The 14,895-nt window shown below is 38.2% G+C and overlaps 1 protein-coding gene and 1 non-coding gene across 2 annotated transcripts; one reads left to right on the top strand and one right to left on the bottom strand.

The window, feature by feature from the left end:
- Window positions 1-6,625: 6,625 nt before the first annotated feature.
- On the bottom strand, window positions 6,626-12,848 carry LOC144014825 (neurexophilin-2-like). The gene is made up of 2 exons (XM_077515124.1): window positions 12,721-12,848; window positions 6,626-7,572 (listed from the first exon to the last, which is right to left on the bottom strand). Exons 1-2 carry the CDS (start codon window positions 12,796-12,798, stop codon window positions 6,748-6,750), a joined length of 903 nt encoding a protein of 300 aa, XP_077371250.1. The 5' UTR covers window positions 12,799-12,848; the 3' UTR covers window positions 6,626-6,747.
- A 1,889-nt stretch (window positions 12,849-14,737) lies between these two features.
- On the top strand, window positions 14,738-14,851 carry LOC144015115 (U5 spliceosomal RNA). Its single transcript, XR_013282698.1, has one exon. It is a non-coding gene; the product is annotated as a U5 spliceosomal RNA (small nuclear RNA).
- Window positions 14,852-14,895: the final 44 nt, after the last annotated feature.

The raw sequence follows: 14,895 nt of genomic DNA, 5'->3' as shown, positions 1-14,895 counted from the left end.
AGACTTGTTGCTTTACGGCAAATCAATCCAAACAAGGAGTCCTTGAGTTTTGGTCGCGTCATTTATTTGCAGACTCTCAATGTTGCTTCTAGTGCTAGTGTCTCGCGGCCCAAAGGGTCATTTAAATTTATGTAAAAAATGAAAATAAATTCCTGTGTAAAACAGTTTGACTTTTATTTCATAAAAAAAAGCATGCATATGAACTAACAACCAGTCAATTATTCAGCATTTTATAGATTTTATACAGACATTTTTCTCAAGAAATGATTGGCCGGGCAACAAGAAATCAAGAAAGCTCAGAAAATGAACTGTTAAACTTAAAACAAACATTTTGGTAGAAACAGCCTGTAATTACTCAAAAAAAATGAAATGGATGTGATTTTTTTTTTTTTTTTGCCCTTTCAATTACACTGTGTCAAATCTGGCATCAAAGGTGATAGCAGTCAGTAGATGTGATTTAAAGGAATGGTAATCACTCATATGAGCAGTTGGAAATGTAATGGTGTTTGTGCAGGGGGTAACATACTGTGTGACCTGGCATGTGTACCTCACAATTGTGGTCAAAGTTTATTGATATTTTAAATTGCTCTCTGTCTGACATAAGCAGGTGCTTGTGGCCCTGCTCAGTTATCCACAGCATCACCTCATGAAGAGAGGTGACCAACCACCAACTTCATCTTCTGCATCTAAAAAGTAAAGAAAAGTGTGCTTGAATTAAGTACCAAACATGTATAAAAAAAATAATTCTGACAAAGTTATGTTTGACACATGTTTTGAACATTATTGAAACAGGAAAACTACAATGAAACAATCACAGGAACTAAATGTATTTATATTACGTAATTTGTCACTTCCTCTGTATTTCAAACACCCAAGACATAAATGTAGCAGAGGCTACTTATTTCAATGACCAGAACTTCTCATAAGTGATTAATAATTAGCATTTTATTAATGTAATGATGTAATGTAATAAAATAATCAGGAATAAGCATAATAACAGCTATCTCAGCAGGCCGTTTATTTGGGCCGTTTCTCGTACCAACAAAACATCACGATTCATGACTAGACTAACTAAAATCAAACGGTTACGTGGCCTGGATCCTAGTAGTAGCAGTGTCACCGCTTTGACGGTGCATGAGTTCCCCCTCTTTTTCAACCTGACTCGTACAATAAACAACCAGGACCAATAAATAATAATCACAGAATTATCACGAATTTAATCCAAGATTTAGGGGAAGCAGCTAGTGTAAATAAATTCGATTCCCAGCCCTGCCTGTATGTGAAACAAATGCAAAGGTTTCTTTATGAGTATAAAAAAAACAACAACAAAACTTCATCCTAACAGCTATCCCAAATTAGCCGTATATTTGTGTTTTGACTGCCAACAACATAGCTTCATGACTGACTCATGTATCGGACCATCAGTTACCTAGCTAGCTAACATGGCTAAGCAATGCTGAGTGAGTGATTATGTTAATTGTAATGGTTAGAACAAATCACCGGATAAACGATAGATCAAGGGTTGCTTTTAGATAAATGTCAGATAAACAAAACGGAAAACTAGAAGTGGGGGGGGGGGTGTCATATTTACCTCGATGCTGGCGGCGACTGGACAAAATGAACCAGGAAATAGTCAGACGAACATTGTCACACCCCCATTCCTATCTGACCAATGAAAGTTGTCGCAGCGGCTTCCAAGCTGACCAATGACAAGGCTTCTATCATCGGTTGAACGGAGGACCCCGCCCACACAACACAGAAAAAGATTCGCAACCAAAAAACAGGTTTCAATCAAAAAACAGATTCGCAACCAAAAAACAGATTCGCAAACAAAACGAAAAAAATGTTTGCAAAAGATTTTATTAAAATACAAATCCATGTTTGAAATGTTTTTTTTTGTTTGCAAATGTTTATTTTATATGAAAACCCTTTTTTGTTTGATTAAAATTTATTTGAGGTTGCAAATCCCCTTTTTGTTTGATTGAAATTTTTTTTTGATTGAAAATCCCCTTTTTGTTTGATTGAAATTTTTTTTTGATTGCAAATTCCTTTTTTGTTTGATTGAAAATAAAGACACAAATTTCTCTCCATAGAAGTGGGCGTGGAAAGTGGGACTTCAGTGTCAGTCCCATCGAAAATGAATGGGGAAAAGTTTATCTTTAACATTAAATTGTGCGGGTACTGTAAGTTATATGGAATCAGAGAATAATCTCCAAGAAGGTGTGAATTTTTTCAGCAAGTTGAAATTTGAACGGTGTAAATCGGAAGTAGTAAGCGGGAGTTGTTTGATTGCAAAAAGTGTGGAAAATAAAATGCTATAATTAAAAACTATAATAATAAAGAATACGAATAACATATGTGGGAACGCCAGCATTCTTACAATGAAGAAGAAATAGGAGGACCTGGAGTCAATGTATGTGACAGGAAATGGAATTTACATACAGGAAAGCTAAAAGGAAGCCATCATTGACGCTGAAACAAAAAAAGAACAAGACTGCAATGGGCTAAGGAGAGGCAATCATGGACTGTGGATGACTGGATGAAGGTTATCTTCAGTGATGAGTCACGAATCTGCATTGGACAAGGTGATGACGCTGGAAATTTTGTTTGGTGGCGTTCCAGTGAGATTTACAAAGAAATAAAAGATCCAAATTCCCACAGTCCTTGATGATATGGGGATCCATGTCAGGCAAAGGCACTGGGGTTAAATCTTCAATAAATGTACAAGTTTACATTGACATTTTGGACAGCTTTCTTATCTTTTCAATTGAAAAAAAATGGTTGGGGATGATGAAATTATTTTCCAAGATGTCTATGCATCATGCCACAGAGCAAAAACTGTGAAAGCATTCCTTGGAGAAAGACGCATCCAGGCAATGTTATGGCCTGCAAACAGCCCAGATCGCAACCCAATTGAAAACCCGTGGTGGAAATTGAAAAAAACGGTCCACAGCAATGCTCCGACCTGCAAAGATGATTTGGCAACTTCAATCAAAGAGAGTTGGCACCAGATTGATGAAGAATACTGTTTTGTCATATTGTCCTTGTGGGCTGCCCTCCTCATATGTCTATCAATCAGTGCCCTCGGCCACTTGTGTCTCACGCAGGTGTGTCTCGTTATGTCATCAGTGTATGTGTATATAGTCTCTCCTCTCGTCTTCCCTCTGTCTGGTGTTGATTCGTTATCGTTTCCTCCTGTCATGTTGCCTGTTTTTGCCTTTAAGTTTCCCCATGTTTTGACTTGCTTGTTTTTTGGATGTTTTTGTTTGTTAGCCAGATCCTTGTTTTTAATTAAAGCCCTTTTTTTGACTGCACTTCTACCTCCACGCCCTGTTTACCTGCACCTGCGTCCTCAACCCTCCACACTGTAACAACTAAAATGAATTTAGAAAAATTAAGAACGTCATCAGCCAATTTTCCAAAAGACTGCCAAATAAAAAATTGAAAGAACAAATGATAAGCACATTATGGTGCAACTTTTCATAATGTTGCAAATGTTTTGTTTCAACTAAGAACTTTTCGGCTCTTTTTGTTGTTTTGCGATTGCTCAGCTTGTGTCTTTGGTAAACAAGGACAGCAAAAAACACTTTCATCACACCACATAATATACTTTGCACCGGGGGGAGTGGAACTAATGGGCCTTTTGAAGTTCTAAACAATCCAGTGAATAAAAGGCAGCAAAGTCCTAAATGTGTGTTGTTATTTTTTTTCTTCTTCATTGGCGTGCTTATGGAAGATTATGAAAAATGTAATGGTAATATGTTAGGGCTTGTTTGTTAGTCAGCTTCTTCTTGTGTGTTGCTTTGTCCAAACACACTAAATTATTGTTGCAGCATAAATGAAGTGTGTCTCCTTTCATCTTTTGCCTTCATTATGTTTCCTAAGCCTTTGGTGTATTAAGTCTTACGTAAAGCGCAGGAGGCTGTACAGTCAACCGTCTTTCAAAGCAAAATCGTCTGCAGCGCTGGTTTCCCTTTTGCTGACCTGAGATAATCACAGCTATCAGACAAACGCTGGCGCACACAACTGGCTCTTTGGGCGGTTGTGGACGTTTCTGGTTTACATGTAAAATGACGGGACCAACCCAAATGTAGATTTCGATCACGATTTAATGGGTTCTTCCTCTGTAAATGTGCCAAACCTTCACAAAGTTCCATTGGAATCAATTGTGCGTTTTTTCCACAACTAGCATACAGTATACAAGCAAACCATCTGTAATCAAAACAATACAATAGAACATGTGCACTCTTTGGCTGGATTTAAACTGCAGGACCAGTGCAGAATTAATACCTTATACAGTATCTTTTTTTTTTCCACATATGAATCAACCCATATGTGAAGACACACAAATTGCACAAAAATTGCTCAATGTGCAACGACACAATAACACAACTATTAAACATTACGCAGCTTTTAGCTAAACTAATTGGCTCTTCCCGCAATTTAAATTAAAAAAAGGCTAACCTTGGCAGACACACAACTTAAGTAGCATATTTACATATATTTGTTTGAGCAGATGTACTGGTAGCTTGGTACGTATTAGATTTGTATCCACATTTGCAAGAGGCCTAATTTTCAACTGATTTTCATTTCCAATGTGTTCTTTTTCTATTCATGCCTGCCATAATACATATCTTAATTGTGCTAAGAGGGAGAGGGGGGAAAAAAGAATTGTGTACAGTGTTAATCCAGCCTTTGAGGAAGTGAACAAAAACAAGTGTGCGTCACACTGAGGAAATGTCATCTAATTAATCATAGCTAATCAAAACTAATCCAACTGTCTCACTTTCAAACACTACAAATTTATTTTCTCCGAAATTCAATTTACAGTCTGACAACATGTCAGCTTTAACACACTATAAAGTGATAGCGTGGCCGGAACAGTTTTGGGATTTTGTGTCTTCTGCAAGTGCTCTCTGTTGGTGTCACCCCAGCAACCAGTCCCAATTCGCAACTGCAACAGGCCTTGACTCTACACCTATTAGTCCAAGCTTGATGAAGTTCTATCAGTCAGCTATTGTCCAACATTTGCCACCGTCAAATGGATTCCGTTTATTTACAGTCCTGTTTTTCACATAGGAAAAAAAGAAAAAGTCAAAAATCCTCCTGGAATTGTTTGTGTTCAAGTTCTGAGGTAACATTATATTTGATATATTATTTATGATCATTAAATGTTTCTTTTTAAACGAAAGAAGTGCTTTAGGGCCATTCCACTGAATCTGTGCCATTTGTTTGTCATAACTCCAACTTGTCTCTGCCTTTCCCCCAAATCTAAATATTTAGTACACATATTGAAATGCACAAAATGTATATTGGATATTATCAAGCGACATTATTTGTTATGTCATTGTTTTATTATGCTGAAACTCTTACTTTGGATTGCAAGACTGAACATAATGGGAGGTGAGTTGATAGCATAGAATTAGCAATAGAATTAGCAAATAAATGAAATATGGACAATTTTGACCTTACGTCGCAAATTAAAATGGCGGTCTTACTAGGTGAAAGAATGTTCTCCGCTCAAGGAAAAGCATTGGACTTTGGATCGTAGTAATTTGATTTGTGAGGATTATTTTGATTTAAAAATGTGATGATAACAATCTGCCTGGTTTGTATGCTAGTCCCAGGCAAGACACCACATTTGTTTTCACCTAAAGGAAGCATTTGCATTGCGGAAATATCAGAATGCCGAATGTTCGGAAGTGTCCATAGCTGTACATTGTATGATAATAGCAGGTTGACAAACTTGACACATACCCCAGTGCTGAGAGCTTAACAGTTCATCGTTGAAATCTCATTATCATACATACTGTATACAAATATGTGAACTTACTTTTAGCCTTCCCATGTCCTGTAGAGGATTTGAGTGATGAAACTTCGATGTGACTTGTAGAATATTAAAAAAAAATTCAGAGGGGTTTAATGCGTTAGGGCAGTGTTTCTCAATTCCTGGTCCTCAGGCCCCCCTAGCCAGCCTGTTTTTCATGTCTCCCAATTCCCAATGCAGCTGATTCCAATGACAGCTTATCAGCCAGCTCTGGAGAAGCCTGATAACGATCCTCACCTGCGTTGCAATTGGGAGACATGGAAAACAGGCTGGCTAGGGGGGCCTGAGGACCGGAATTGAGAAACACTGCGTTAGGGAAACATGACTAAAGTGTGAATTTAAACTACTTTTGTTGGGAAGAAAACTAAAAAGTATATTTGCCGTAAAACAAAAATATCAATACATTATATTCCTAAACAGATTTATTTTATTATATTTCAGTCTAACTTTAACAAGTATGGACAGAAAACAATTTCTTTCAGCTAGTTAAAATTAATCTTTTGGGTTGTATTAAAAAGCCTGAACCATGAAATATATGAGAGGAAATTATAATTCTTTGTAAATAGAGTATTTATTGGTCCTTTAAACAAACATTTTTTTTTTATATGAACTTCCACATATTACTGGCTTTATAGAAATATGCAATCAGATCAATGTACATGACTATTTTCTTAATAAAAAATATTCTACAGTCAATTTAATTGTGCATTTATATATATATATATATATATATATATATATATATATATATATATATATATATATATATATATATATATATATATATATTGGGGTTTTTTTTATCTTCTGGGGACACAGATAGCACTGATTCAGTAGAATGGCCCACTACACACTCTGTCCATCCAACCTATTTTAGAAACTGAATTACACTTAGTATTTAATTCTTCAGTTAGAACCAGTCATCCAAAGTGCTGCTGGTTCTGGTCTGCCTGAAAGTTACGGTCTGGGCAAACTTTCTGCACCAACCTGTAGTCGGTGCCAGTGAAGGCGATGAAGATGCATATCACCTTAAAAGGTTTGGCACAGATCCATGCTGCCTGTGATTGGGTGTTTTCCGAGTAGCATGTCTGACCCGGGTCGTACATACAGGGCTTGGTCTTCTTGGACCGGTTTGTTCTCTGGTACTCGATGCGGCAGTTGAGTTCAGTCATCACCATTAAGTCCTGTTGCTGCTTGTGCCGGTCTGGCGAGGTGGAGCTAGTGGATTGAAAGTGGGAAGCCAGGTCCGATAACAGTACTGAGTTCCTGGTCTGAATATTTGGAACTCCTGGATCCAGGACCTCCAAGCCAACAGCTTTAGAAGGTGGAACAATACTGACAGATATGTTCCCTAAATGAGAAGAGTTGTGACGGAAGTAGACACTGAATGTGCCGTTGATGTGGTCCACGATTTTCCCGGTCACCAGAAGACTGAACTTTACCGTTTTCACATTGAAGTAAAAATCACCCCAGCCCAAAATCTTCTTGGCTTTCGGGGAGACTTTTGAATGAGGCTTGGGCTGAGGATTGTACAGATGTTGATCCAGGGCCTGGGAAAAGTTCTGTGGCCAGCCGTACGGGCCAAGGGATCCATACGCAGGCGTTTTGTATTTGGTGGAGATTATCTGCAAGTCCTTGGAGATATGCTTCACCTTCAACGCCGCTCCAATAGCAGCTCCTCCTTCGCCTTCCTCTGCTCTCCATTGTTGGCTTGAGAAGTTCAAGGCTTGGGTTGTTCCTCGGCCCTTTGGGGAATGACACAAGAATGAATAGTCACTTGTCACAGAAAAACATTAAAGAGGACGTCAACCCACCCCCAAAAATTCTTGACAATAATAGTTTCTATGCAGCCCCACTCGTCTCAATACGGTATTCTGGTTAATATTGCATTAGTGGAATATGAGTTAAGCAGCAAAAAACACAATTTTTTTAATCAATATCAAATGGCGGCCATTTTGTAACTTGCTGTCGAGTGACAATGACTGCACACTTGGTCATGTCAGATAAAAACCAATCACAGCTCAGCTGTGATTGGTCATTGTAGAAAATTAGTTATTCAGCAAAATCCAGCCGTTTTTATCCATCTCAGGGGGCGGCCATTTTGTCATTTGCTCTCGGGTGAAAATGAAAATTACAGCTGCTCAGGTCTCACATAACGACCCATCACAGCTCAGCTTCAGAAAACAGGTGAGCTGTGATTAGTCATTGCCTGAGCCCTGAGCAATTGTGATGTCATTTTCCGTCGACAGCAAGTGGCAAAATCGCCGCCCCCTGAAATGGATAAAAGTGGATGGATTTTGCTGCATAACTCCATCCATCCATCCATCCATCCATTTTCTTGACCGCGTATTCCTAAACAAGGGTCGCGGGGGGTGCTGGAGCCTATCTCAGCTGGCTTTGGGCAGAAGGCGGGGTACACCCTGGACTGGTTGACAGCCAATCGCAGTGCTGCATAACTCATTTACCGCAAATGTAATATTAATCAGAATGTTATGTTTATCTAGCCTAGTGAGATCACATATATTACTGTCAAAAAAATGTTTAAGGTTGACTTCCTCTTTTAAAGAACATCAAGGAGCTATCCATCCATCCATCCATCCATCCATCCCTCCATCCATCCATCCATACATACATTTTGTGAACCGCTTACTCTTCACAATGTTAGAGCTAATTTTCACATGAATCCTCAGTGAGTGAGAAATGTGAACATTTGATCAGGCTCTCCACGCAATTTGAAACACAAATAAAACCCAGTGAAACTTAAAAAAAAAAAAAAAAAAAAAACATTGACTCTATAATTGTGCATAATAAACATATGGAAAAGTGAAGATTTAATCAACAAGTGAGTTGGTTCAATTTTCAATATGAGCAATGAAAATGGAATGGAAGTGTACATTTCTTTTCTTAAAGCTACGATATGGAGGATTTCCCCAAAAAACATTTAACAATAGCCTTTTTATTTGACCATTTACGAGTACAACATATTCTAATTAGTAGATCAACATCTTAGCTGTTCACAATGGGTACTCCTAAAAGCCTCTAGCCAATATTATTTAGGAAGCGTCCGGTCCGAATCCTTCGAATTTCCCGCCCTCTGTCTGCAGGATGTGACGTCATGCGCAGTCTCGTCAGTTGTTTCCTGTAGTCACGAAGACGGAACTAGTACAGATTTTCGCTGCCCCAGACACCCGCTGTTACTCCGCGGAAGGCTGCTTAAAAAAAAGTGAAAACAATGTCAAGTGCCACGAAAAAAAAATCTAAACTTGATAGTGACCGATGCCGGGCAAGAACGTGAGTGAACATCAGTTTGACTTTTCAGCGGTGGACAGAGTTGAGCTCGGACTTGGATTAGAAAAGTGATTCACAGCTGGCTTTCTTTCTACTCCAAAAGGTAAGAAGCGAGTATCTTGACATTTAGAAAAAAAAAAAAAAAAAGTGTTGTTCTCAAATAGCAGTAACCTCAAGCTCAATCACTTTTCGGTCGTAACTAGGGGTGAAAGTAAGTAGACGGCAACATTTAGCGTGAAAGGGGCGGCAAGATTGAATGAAATAGAAAAGAATGACTTTATGAAGAACAGACGTTCCATTCCGCAGCGTTTCAATCAGGCTAAATGTTGCCTTATTTTCCTCCGTGAAAACAGCCTATTGTACCTACATTGTGTACCTACATTGTGGAGTGTGAACGCTACAACTGTATGGCAATGACATTCACGGCCGTATCATACCAAGCAGTGAATGGGTCTATATTGTGTTTTTCTCAATCGTCAATTTCCATAAATGACGGACCACCTTTCGACTCATGCACAATGACACTAGCCTTGGGGCAACAAACTAATAATGACTTGAATCAGGCAGACGTCCATCGAGCGGGGTGACTACAATATGGAACTGCATATTGACGTCGGAATGAGGTCCAATTAATTAACGTAATTTGCACATCGTTTTGGAGTACAGTACAAAACTGGTCTTCGACCGACTAATGCAATATGATCTGCACGTCCCGTGGACATCAATTTTTTGGGGGGATCGAAAGTCTAATTCCGTGAAGTGGCCAGTTTTGTAAAACATTATAAAACTTCTTACCTCTGAAAACATAGTTTCATTGGATATGAAGAGCCCAGTCTTCAGTAATGAGGTCGTGCACGTACGAGTGCGCGCAGCGTGTACGAGCGTGCAGTTTGTTTTCGGCCACAGGTGGCAGTAGCGATTTGAAATTTTAAATCTTCCATATAGCTGCTTTAAAATAGCAATGCTGACAAAATCACTGAGCTATATGGCTAACCAAATGATTTGTGCAAGTCCAGTTGTCATTCAGGAGTTCCTCTCATTAAATAGTATTTATAAGTTAAAGTTTGGCTACACTGTGAGAGACAGGTTCAACTTTTTAATGCATGGAAAGAACGAAGCAAAACTTCTCCTTGTGAAAACTTGCCGACAGGCGACGGAGTTTTGCATTTTCCTCGATATTTTTGGAATAAACATCTCCCATGCGGGATGTCATTAAGCGGCATCACTTCCAGCCACCTTGGCCACGTTGTCAATTCACATCCGCTGTTCCATGCCGTGTCACAGGCAAGCTCTGCCGTTATATACGCTGCTCTCACCGAGCCCAATTAGAACCCAAAATGTGACAACCATGTCAGTGGATCTGTGGCGCCATGCAAGCGCAATGCCTTCCGGGTGAGAGCCGGAGTGAATGGCAGCTCAACACTGGGAGGGGTTGGGGGATGAATAAACACCTAAAGAAGGCCTAAGTTGTATAATGATTTTGGAAATGATTTTGTCACTTGTTTGCACGGTAACTGGTTGCCAGGCAGTTTTGGTGACAACCAAAAGAATCACAGGTCTGTTTTAAAGGTAAAATGCTTATTAGAGTTATTCCTGTTAAAAAACGCAAACCATAAGACTAAATTAAGATTTGGTAAATAATATACAATTATACCTTTTCTGACTCTGGCAATCAAGAATAAGCATTGTTTTTTGTTTTTGTTTTTGTTTTTTTTGTTTTTTGCGGGGGGGGGGTTAGTATCTGATATGATTCTTGTCTTAGAAGATTGATACAGTACATTGTGCAGCTGTACCGAATGGAACATCAAGTGAAGATTAATTCCATAGGATAAAAGTTCCCTGCTTTTTGCCCAACTTGGCTCAGCTGAGGGATGCTCGCGCTCCTGTGACCCGAATGAGGACAAGCACTAAAGAAAACAACAGCATTTCAATTTTAAGGCGAATGTGTGGACTTGCCATTCTTAAGAGAGGTTTCGATTACAGTACACTATTTTTAACTGAGAACAGATTTTTTTTTATTTTTTTTTTAATTACAAGTTGGACACATGGATTTAAATGACAACACCATTTTACAACCTGGGAAAAAGACTTTATAATATTGCTTCAATGCAAATAAATAAATAAATAAATAAATATTATTGGCAGAAAACAAAAAAAGTGAGAGATGAGAAACCATTTATTCTTCTCTTCCTTTGTTTACCACCTCATGTAAGTCATACAATGCAGGCCAATGACATGAGCGGTGTCAATTGTGAATTTTAGCCAATGCTAAAGGCCGCCAAAAATTGGATGGTGGGCTATAATTGGCCCCTGGGTTGTAGTTTGAACATCCCTGAGTTACAGTAATAACTGGTCTTGGCTCCTTAGGGCAGCAATAACCTCAACCAAACGTTTCCTGTATTTGCCGATCAGATGTCAACAGGCAATCGGGATGAATTTTGAACCATTCGTCTGTAATAGTTCACCTTAATAACTCCTTTGAGAACATGCAACAGTATCAACTTGAGGTTAAGACTGAGTTCATGTATAAATTTGTATAAAGGAAAAGGTTCAAAATGCATCACGACAATTTTCGACAAATTGTATATGGAAAAAGTTTGGGTCTCCATTCTTTTGTTTTCTTCACAGCTGTGGAGAGCCAGAAGTTCACCTGTAACTCCAAGTAATTCCTCACAAGGCCAAAAAAAAAAAAAAAAAATGCAGAGTGATGGCTTGCATTTGGGAAAAAGTCAGGGCACTTGTAAGTCAAGATAACACTTTATAAAACATTAGATGCTATTTCTACATTACTCCACTGGTCACCATTGGAAATATTTTGCACATTCAATGATGGACATATCTCTAATATATCGTACTTAGACCATATTTGTCTATGTGTTTGCCGCAGTTCAGATCTAAAGCAAAGATCTAAAGTTTAGATCTAATATGTTTATTTGTGTTGTTTGGATAGACACACAAACTGTTTTTTTTTGGGGGGGGGGGGGGGGGGGGGGTTTATGATGTCAAACTCTCATTAAGAGGCTATATCACTTCTGCATGTTTATGCTACACTCGTGTTGGCAGATTCAAGATCACATTCTTATGAACATTTATTGGAGGCCTGATTCGGATTTGAAGAGTCCATGCTTTTTCCCCTTAAGAGTATTTATCCTGCCGTCACGCATAGCCCAATTATGCCACTTGACAGCAAAAAAAAATATATATATTAAAGGTGTCACTTGCAGTGTAAATCCAGCCTCTAAGCCACATCATCTTTCAGACGGCAATACCAGGCTCCAACATAAATAAATCTATTGTGGTTATCTAAATAAATTGGTTGATCTAAGATAACTATCCACAGATAGATAGTTGTTTTTTTGTTCGTTTAATGAATGGTGATGTTGCAAAAGAAGAGTTATACAAAAACAGAGGAGCCAGTTAATAGTGTAGTTGTCCAGGTATGAAGTTTACTTATGGTTTGTCCCTACCTGAGAGGAATTCCATCACAAGACTTAAATCAGAATCTTTTTCTGGAATAATTCTTTAGTAAATGTCCATCTCAGGTTGCAAAAACTGCAAATATTGTCTTTAACTCAAAAGTATAATAGCCAAGGTTGTTAACTTACCGCTGAGAGGAGGAGCCACAGGCAAGTGATGGTCAACTTCAAACCCCCAGACCTAATCTTGTCCAACCAAAGATCCATTCAGAAAAGAAGAGAGCAAGCTTGACTCAAGAAGATGGCTTTCACTGAATTGAAGCCTCCAGACTAAGTGAGGACATTCTGCAGTGAGAGGCTGAACCCCCCCCCCCCACACACACACACACACGCACACACACACACACACACACACACACACACACCGCCACAACCCACTTTCAAAGTGAGGTATATCTCCCCTGAACACACACATACACACACGTCTCTGGTGGGCTCTGGTCTGACAGCCACCCACTGTCCTTGCACATTTAAATCACCGCAAGCCTGATCAAGTGGATTCATCCATTTAAGAGGATTTGTAAAAATTATACTGACAAGTCAGCTAATGTTATGACAAATCCGCCTGTGGAAAATGGGGAAAAGCAATAGCATTTAAAAAAACAAAAAAAACAAAAACAGACAAGACTTGTTTAATATTAGAGTAATTCACACAAATTCATCCACAATCATCACTAAGGATGAACAAATATAAATATAAAAGTGATTAATCTCAGGTAAAGATATGACTAATAGCCTTTAGAAAGAGAGAGAGAGAGAGAGAGAGAGAGAGAGAGAGAGAGAGAGAGAGGAGAGAGAGAGAGAGAGAGAGAGCTTATCAGTTAGGAGCACTGTCTGACTGTCAAACTGTCAGTCAGCCAGTCAGTCAGTCTTTATCACATGCTTTTGTTCTGTGAATTCAAAAGAAATACTTGTTCATATAATATTAGTTAAAAAGGTAAAACATGTTTAATTGAGTGCAAGTGTGCATTCAAAATGTCTTTGGTTTCAGATGCTGATACATCAATCCAATAAATTGCTGGGTAATAAGGGTTGAATAAAAATAATAATAATTATTATTTTTCTCATTCATTCGCTATGTTCACATATCGGGATATTTCCAACATCGTACCAACTTGCACATATGTGTCTGTCCTCTCTGCTGAATGTGAAGAGTTAAAAGGATAGCAAAAGTAAAACGAGCAATAAAATACATTAAATAAATAAATAAATAAATAAATAAATAAATAAAAAAATTAAAAAAAATGATTAATTAAATTATTTCATATTTTGGTTAACTGGTCTGTGCTTTACATTTACTTTTGCTTTCAGCTCAATATGTCAAATTTTATTTCATCATTAAAATTAATAAATTAGCTGAATTTACGCATTTCGTGTTCACATACATGGGCACAAAGTGAACAGAGGCATTGCACTTTGAGTGTTACGTCAGCCAGAAAAGTGACTCGAAACAAATGAAAACAAATGCTTGAATTAATGTCAAAATTGAAATAGGCTCATCTTGTATTTTGGGTCCATATTTTTACATCTGACTCCAGAGAATTTGCTTGTCATGAACCTCACTTGCTGAAGCGCAATACCCACACCTGTGTCAACGTCAAAGTCTGAAAGAAACTTTGGAACGTAACATTAAAATCAAGTCTTGTCTTAATATAGCAAAATAAATTATATTTAAAAAAAAATAGCTGACTATTTTCTGCATTTGAATCTCTTATTATTACGAGGGTAATCTTACACGAAAATTTTTTCTTTTTTTTCCAGTTGTTCTTGGTATTAAAAGTACATGTCTGATAACATTTTATTTAATGTCCATTACCTTTGAAGTACGACGACCCTTACAACATGGCCGCCACGTGGGCACGTCTGATTATATGGACGTCACTCTCACTACAGCTACCGCGATTGGCTGAGAACGTGTGGTCCAATCCCCACAATCCTTTGCACCAAATTGGTGTCGAATAAAAATAATTAACTTTAGTTCTGTACATTAATACCCGATCAAATCATCTCTTTACCATGAACATTGTGTTAATTGGAGTGTATCATTTGTATTAGACAGAAACTGTGGCATATTTGAGTGTACAACCATTTGTGAAAATGGCATGACGGGCATTGGAATAGACCGTGTCTACGGCTACTCATTAGTTCACTCTTGTTTCTCTTCAGAGCGTATAAATCTTTCGCCTTTTACTAAAGATTTCCGTGGGGAGGAACAACAAGAGTCTATCTCAATTTTTTGATGCTCTACGAAAGTGGAGCTTTCTGTTGTGGTCAAAACAAAATATTACTTGAACTATTCGACAA

The sequence above is a fragment of the Festucalex cinctus genome, chromosome 2 (genome assembly GCF_051991245.1).
Source record: "Festucalex cinctus isolate MCC-2025b chromosome 2, RoL_Fcin_1.0, whole genome shotgun sequence".
Classification (NCBI taxonomy): domain Eukaryota; kingdom Metazoa; phylum Chordata; class Actinopteri; order Syngnathiformes; family Syngnathidae; genus Festucalex; species Festucalex cinctus.
Note: the sequence above shows the minus strand (reverse complement) of the source record. Positions and strands in the feature narration are given on the sequence as shown.